At 36.0% G+C, this 7467-nt stretch overlaps 2 protein-coding genes across 2 annotated transcripts; both read left to right on the top strand.

Annotated features, from left to right (window-relative positions):
* The first annotated feature begins 270 nt into the window (after positions 1-270).
* Positions 271-2203, top strand: LOC136809637 (cytosolic carboxypeptidase 6-like). The gene has a single exon (XM_067066184.1). The coding sequence runs from the start codon at positions 448-450 to the stop codon at positions 2035-2037; it is 1590 nt and encodes a 529-aa protein (XP_066922285.1). The 5' UTR covers positions 271-447; the 3' UTR covers positions 2038-2203.
* Positions 2204-2576: 373 nt separating this feature from the next.
* LOC136809672 (uncharacterized) lies at positions 2577-7462 on the top strand. The gene is made up of 5 exons (XM_067066215.1): positions 2577-2775; positions 3081-3325; positions 3783-4103; positions 5141-5316; positions 5597-7462. The coding sequence occupies exons 1-5, from the start codon at positions 2577-2579 to the stop codon at positions 7140-7142; spliced, it is 2487 nt and encodes an 828-aa protein (XP_066922316.1). The 3' UTR covers positions 7143-7462.
* Positions 7463-7467: the final 5 nt, after the last annotated feature.

Genomic DNA, 7467 nt, shown 5'->3' with positions numbered 1-7467 from the left:
TAGAGACTTAAAAATAAGATAGAGAATAAAAAAAATAAGGAAATAATATTTTCACGGAACAGACTATTGTTCTGCGTTTTTCAGAAATTTTATTCTGGTCTTTATCTTTTCAAATAAGAGAAGAAAGAAGACAACATTGTGCCTGACCATGATAAAAAATAGTAGATTTCAGTACCTTTGGGAAAATGACTATTGCTACTTAAGTTTTATTGCAATCTTAAAGTTTTATTGCAATTATCTTAAATCTGCTTTTTTAAAGGGTCAATCAAAGGTTTTAGTATCATTTTATCACAAACTCAAGCATCAGTTTATAAAATTTAGGACAAAAAGGAACACCCATTTTCTACCTTTTTTACCTACTTTTGAGGTTCCAACTTAAGTTTTAACCAATTTTGATTCTAATCATTTTATTGGAATTCTTTTAGGATATAAAAACATACAATAAAGATGACATCAAAGAGCCCAATTGAAGATAGTGACAGCGATGATTCTGAGATCAATTTATCATCTATGCTGGGTGCATGTAACTTGACAGATGATCAAGACACTGCATATAAAAGTTCTTTGAACTTAAATGAAGATTTGGTTGGAAATGTATCGAAATTTATTGCTTATCCACCTGGATGCACGGATAAATTGAAAACTGGCTATTTGATGTTCCATTCTTGCTTTCAAAGTGGGAATCTGGGTCGTGTGGATTGGATATCTGATATGGAATATGATTTGTTTGTTCGACCAGACACATGTAATCCCAGATACAGAGTATGGTTCAATTTTACTGTTCAGAATGTCAGAGCTGGTCAAAGGGTAATATTCAATATTGTCAATTTCAGCAAAAGCAAAAGCTTATATCGTGAAGGAATGGCTCCTATGGTTAAATCAACAAGTCGTCCCAAATGGCAGAGAATACCTGCAAAAAATGTGTTTTATTATCGTTCCCCTGATCACCATAAAAATTACGTAATGTCTTTCGCTTTTGCGTTTGATAAAGAAAACGATGTGTACCAGTTTGCATATTGTTATCCTTATACTTATAATAAATTGCAAAAGTTCCTTGGAGATATTGAGAAGCTGGATTTGAATTATGTTCAACGTAGAAAGCTCTGTGTTTCTGTCCAACAAAGGAGCGTTGATTTGTTAACTATAACTGCTCCTAAAAACCAAAAGGAAAACATCAAACGAAAAGTTGTCTTCTTCACTGCTCGGGTACATCCTGGTGAAACGCCTGCATCTTTTGTTTGTCATGGTATTATCAGTTTCCTGATATCTGATCATCCCATTGCTCAGGTTCTAAGAGACCACATTGTTTTCATGATTGTACCCATGCTGAATCCTGATGGTGTTGTTCTTGGTAATTATCGTTGTTCTCTGATGGGTTTTGATTTGAATCGATATTGGCATGAACCGTCACCCTGGGCTCACCCATCTATCGTTGCCACTAAACAATTATTGCTCGACATGAACGAAGATCCTCAAACTTCTTTGGATTTTTATATCGATTTGCATGCTCACTCTACAGCAATGAATGGATTTATGTATGGGAACGTTTACGAAGAAGAGGAGCGGTTTGATCAACATTCAGTATTCCCACGATTGTTGTGTTCCAATGCTGAAGATTTTTCTTATTCTAACACCTCTTTCAACCGTGATGCATTAAAAGCTGGGACTGGTCGTCGAACTTTAGGTTCATGTCTCAGTGAACACTCAAACTGCTACACACTTGAAGTATCCTTTTTCTGTTATATCAATGGAACATCTAACCTTGTACCTTACACCGAAGAAGGTTTTCTCAAACTTGGGAATAATGTTGCTCGTACCTTTTTGGATTATTATAAATTATCTTTACAAGTTGCCAAAAAGATCAACAAAATAAATATCAGTGGTGAAAGACTGTCAGCTAAAAGAAGATCAACATCAAGACGTAAAAGCACACCCATAAGTGTCAAAGACTTGATCAACCATTCTGAGAACACTTTCTACAGTGCTAAAACTAATTCCATGGGGCGGTTCAAAATGAAACAAACCTTTCGCAAATGATTTAGATTAATAAATTTTAATGCATATTTGTTAAAGATTTTTAAGGTTCGTCGCAGCCCTATTTTCAGTTCCACTTGACATAAAGAAAAATTTGGTCCCTTAAATTGTCTAAAATAGAGCCTGTCTGCTTGTAAAATAATTTGCTTTCTTGGGAAATTCTCATAGAGGAACGTCATGAAGGACGTTGATTTCAAATTGCCAAAAAAGATTTAATGTTCAGTTTTTATAATTTAATTTTTTATATAAGTGCATTTTACTGTAAAAACCAATTCCCGTAGGCTATTATTGAAGATCATTAATATATTGAAATAGTAAAGTTTTGTTATTTATGATTTGAAAAAAAGAGAAAATAGTATCATTATTTGCTTCAAAAAAACTTTGCAGTTTGATTCTTTTTACAATGTCCGCCGGTTACATGTTTTTATTGACTCAGCACCTACTGGTGGACTGTATAATATGTGATTTTCATAAGTATAATCTACGAATTCCTTTTAAAATGCTTCACTTAGCCTTGATGCTCATTTTTATTTCTCATCTAGATGAAAGAAAATGTAGAAATAATAAAAACGAAGAAAAACGAAAGAGCATTAAACTTGTCTTCTGCGAACAGATGGTATCTTAAATCAAAACAAAATGAAAAGAATAACAAAGATAGAAAACCGTGGAGGAAGAACAGTCCAAAGCCACAACCTATAGTCTTTCATCAACAGAATCTATTGAAGAATGCACAAAACGAAGGTATGTACCTTGCTTAATAGCTAGAACATCATCGATGATTTGAAATACCTTATTACACGAATATTACTAGTCATTTTATTAACACGAATCGAAAAATTTCGTGTTAATAAAAACCCCCTTAATTAAAACCAGCCGTTGTATCCTTGAAAAAACAAATAAAATTCGTGTTAATTTTTTCCGTGTTAATTTCAAGGCCGTTGAATACTTGCCTAGTAATATTATTCGTAACTCAATTTTCGAAAAATTGAAATACGGCTTTCTTGCTTTTATAAGGGTATGCATATCCTCAAATTTAAATTTTGCAGGTTATTTACACGATTTGACGGAAGAAGTTCTCCTTGAGAACTCAGAAAATGTCCACAACAAACGTTCAACCTACCCTGGTGACGTTGTCTATCTCTCAGCTGCTTCACAACACCTGCAACAGGTTTCCTTGCTGGATTTATGCGAACGATTGGAGATTTGCGATCTGAGTAATAATTTCATTGATGACATCGGAGCGTTGAGATGGTGTCACAATCTGTTCTTTCTAGATGTACATTCAAATCAGGTAATCGGGTTGCGTAGATGTTGTAAGGCTTGGTATGTTTTGTACAACAACTTAACAAAATTGACCCTGACGAGCCCTGTTGAAAGGCCTATCCATGCATCAATGACAAGATTTTACTTAACTTTCCATTTTACAAATTTTAGCTTCTGACAAATGACGATTCCATTTTGTGCTCTTCCAAATTGTTGTTATCGAAGAAAGCTTCAATTTGTAAATTTTAATTTTTCAGTTTTTCAAAAATCGTTATCATGAATTTTCAGATATCGCTACATAGACATATGATAGTCTATCATATGTCTATGATCGCTATAAATGTTGTAGAAATTAGATTTGAAGGGACCATATTGTAGTCAATTATAGTGGTAAAACATTTTCCTAGTCGCTAGATTTTAGTATTAATAATGAAATATTTAGTTATCATACTTCAACATATTCAAAGCTTCTTGTCTGTTTTCAGCTGTCAAGTTTGCCAGGTAAAAAGTTCTGGTCCTCTTTACCCAAACTATCATTGGTTTACCTTCACGACAATGCTTTTTCACGTGTGGAGGAGATCAAATATCTTTCTCATTCTCCATCGCTGAGTTCTTTGACACTTTACGATTCACCAGTCAGTTTGAAGAAGAATTACCGCCACTGTGTGGTAAATGCAGTATGGACGTTGAAGGCTTTGGATGGTCATGTTGTCTCTGATGAAGAGATTATCGAAGATGCAGACTTCACTGAGAATTTCAAACCACTCAAAAAACAATTTCGTTACCAATCTCCTTTCTGTTCGAAGGTATGTCTCAGGTTTTGTATTTATTAGACTTTTTCTTAGATGCGACACGAGAAAGGACTTTTAGTATCGTATTTCCTCTAGTTAAGATTTTGAATCAACAATCTGAAAGATTTTTTAAATGATCTCTGCGGCACTTATTTAAGGAAATATTAATTGTCAAAGGCATTGAAAATCTCAGACAAAATGTTTTTTGGACCTACCTGGAGGTCCTATAAATTTACCTTCGTTCGTTCGTTCGTTCGTTCGTTCGTTCGTTCGTCCGTTCGTTTTTTTCCTATTTTTGCACAAAGATGCAAAGTTTTTTTTCCGGCCCAAAATACTGGAAATATGCCGGAAATCGCCGTTTTTGCAGATTTTTGTTGGATTTTTTCCTAATCTTTCTTTGTTTTTTTTTTTCACTTACATTTTTGATAACAATGCCCACCATCAAGCATGATTCAATTGTCAGATTTTGGAAGCTGGAAATTTCTAAAAATCGCCGGAACAGCTGAGAATCGCCGAAAAAACGGTTTCTCTTGGATTTCTCGAACTGCATTTTATATTTTTCATGAATTTTTGCACACAAATGTGTTAACAATGATAATGCCCGATGACATTTAGCGTTTTTGATTTTCAATTGAACTAATTATTCTAGTATCTAGTAAACCGTTCGCTCGTTCGTTCTTTTTTCACGATCTTTTCCATTATCGCTTTAAACTACAGTCGACTTTCCATAACTCGAGCCTTCTCAACTCGATTATCTCCAACTGGAACGATTTTTCTGGTATCTTGAGGAGATTCTTAGGCTATTCTGCCTCTCTATAACTCGAATTTCCGTAACTCAAACGATTAATGATTATCTCCTCGGCGTTCCAGCACTCGACTATATTACACTTCCCTACTTGCACTAACTTTAATCATTAGGTAGGTCTAATCAGCGTTCCGGCTTGTTTGGGATGGAAACTATCGCGTACTTTAGCTGCTTCAAAGAACATGACAACTTTGAACCACTTTTAAAAATGAAACATTCTTGTTCATTCCTTTCTTTTTCATTCAAGAAACCAAAGGAGAGAAGGCGGCCAACACACAACGAGTTCAAACTTTTGATCAAAGAAGAACTGAGCAAAATCAATACAATTCAATCGAAGTACTGTCCAGTTTTGATCCTTCAGAGGTGTATCAGAGGTTTCTTAGTAAGACTCAAGTACAATTACATCAAGGATACAAGACTGTGGTATGTTTTTCTTTTCAATAAAATTTCCTGTAATGTTTTATGAGTCAGTTAGTTGTTCGCCTCAAATATGACCTTATACTTGTAGGGATAGAGAAGGTATTCAATGATGAGCAACATGGGTTTGAGGAAATTGGAGAGCAAGCTTTGATTTTTTCTTTCTCTTTTTCTCTTTTTTGGATTTGACCTCAATTTCGTACTGATTTTGATTTTGATTAGAATAATCATTCCTAGCTATATTACAACATTATCCTTTTAAAACGGAATTCTCTATTTTGTAAAGGGCTGCTGTTTCTATACAACGTTTTTATCGAGATCGCAAAGGTTACCCGCGACCACCGCCAACCTCTCCCAACCTTCAATTCCAAGACCATTTGTATCAAAGTTTCTCCTCTATGCGACTAGACTATGAAACCTACCTTCGTTTGCGGCGCTCAAAACACGCCAAAAGTAGCGCCTCTTTCAAGTCCTTGCATTATCGATTACTGCAGGCTGAAAGTCATGATGCCCGGGTGAATGGCACTTGCTTACACTCCGGTCTACCGCGTCCCATTCATCGACATATCAGTGTGGATTTACAGAAGCTTGAAGGACAAACGACTCAGATCTTAAATAGAGCATCAAAGCTTTCTGGTTCCAAACATAATCACCGAATCACAGTATCAGACCGTTTGCAAGACTCGGTCATCACTCGCCAAACAGGACAAATACCAACTGCTGGTCGTGCTCAGAGATCTGCTCATCTACCAAGGAAAACACCGGATAATTTGGAACAAATTGCTGAAGATTTAGGTGTGTCCACCCTCCTTTGTCATAAACAGCCGAAATCTGCTCCTCCTACCACCATAGGGAAATATCAAACGCAATATGCTTTCCTTGGCAAAATCGAAACTCCTAACCGCATTCAGGATGATAACGATGAAGAAACTCAATTCCGATTATCCATCCGAAAACCTGACGTCATTACCCATGATCCATTGGAAGAACTCATTATGCGGACCGTAGAGGGAGCAGATGACATTCGAACAGCGACTCGAGATATCGATCGAAAGATGAAGATGAAGAGTGCGATTGTCCCATCAATCAAGAAGACCTTCCAAAGTAGTCATTTACAACGAGCTTTCATGAAAACACAAACTGGAATGAATTTCTCAGCTTTCAAGGCCGTTGAGAAAGCATACAACGACCGCGATAAAGCTGAAGTGCTCCTTCGTAAAACACACGTGGTCAAGAAAGTCAAACATCAAGAGAAAATGACTCGAAATAAAGTGAAACGAAGTCAAAAAGCACACAAAAAGAACGCATGCGCAAACAAGGATTCTGATCGTGTCAAAATTCTTGAAGGGCTCCGAGTTCATCGTCAACGTGAGCTAGATCTGCAAGACGTGACCGCCCAATTCAGAGAACAGCGTGCGAAAGAAAGCGAGCGTGCACGACGGAGTTACCAGTTTGCCTTGAACTTCCGCTCGCAAAACGCATCCGTAGGTAAAGCCTTGACCGACCACGATCATGTAAAACGTAGACTCGAGGCTAGTCAAAAGAAAGTGAAACGAGTAGAGGAACTCCGTGTGGAGAATGAAGAGAAAAAAGAATTAATGAGAGATTATCAAGAACAGAAAGTGATGTTGAAACGAGCGGACATATCGGCCGCGCGGGACGCCATCGAACTACAGCTGGTGAAGAATTCAACCAAACGTGAATGTGATTTACAAGATCATTTGAGAAAATATAAAAATAAACATACTCAAATTCTACGGTCGCCGAACATTTTAGCAGTTTCTGACCTTCATTTACAAGATGCAATACCTCTAATGCCGTCCCTGGTTTGATAAGACTGAATTATTTTTCACCTTTTTGGAAATTTTGACAGGTCAATAGTGTTTTTGGTTGACTTAGAAGAGATCTCTCAATCTTTGCCTTGGTCTATTAGGTCGATTAATTTATCGAATTATAACCATTCTACTACACTTTTCAAATTACGTTCGCTACGGTCGGTCTTATCGAATCTTAGCCCTTTACTTGGCTCAAAGATATTTATTTTTTGTTAATATTAAATGTATTTCATTAAATTTGATTGCTAAATAATTATTTTTATTCAATATGTAATATATGGTTTGTTTTTAGAGTAATAAGTTATTTTCATAAAATATGATT

This window comes from Clytia hemisphaerica, unplaced genomic scaffold (genome assembly GCF_902728285.1).
Source record: "Clytia hemisphaerica strain Z4C2 unplaced genomic scaffold, Clytia hemisphaerica genome assembly, whole genome shotgun sequence".
Taxonomy (NCBI): Eukaryota; Metazoa; Cnidaria; class Hydrozoa; order Leptothecata; family Clytiidae; genus Clytia; species Clytia hemisphaerica.
The sequence above is the reverse complement of the archived record's forward strand: the minus strand, read 5'-3'. Positions and strand labels throughout refer to the sequence as shown.

Coding starts and splice junctions, on each gene's coding strand:
- LOC136809637 (XM_067066184.1), top strand. CDS start 448: ATGACATCAAAGAGCCCAATTGAAGATAGTGACAGCGATGATTCTGAG.
- LOC136809672 (XM_067066215.1), top strand. CDS start 2,577: ATGAAAGAAAATGTAGAAATAATAAAAACGAAGAAAAACGAAAGAGCA. Junction 3,326..3,782: donor TAGATGTACATTCAAATCAG/GTAATCGGGTTG, acceptor GTCTGTTTTCAG/CTGTCAAGTTTGCCAGGTAA. Junction 4,104..5,140: donor AATCTCCTTTCTGTTCGAAG/GTATGTCTCAGG, acceptor TTTTCATTCAAG/AAACCAAAGGAGAGAAGGCG.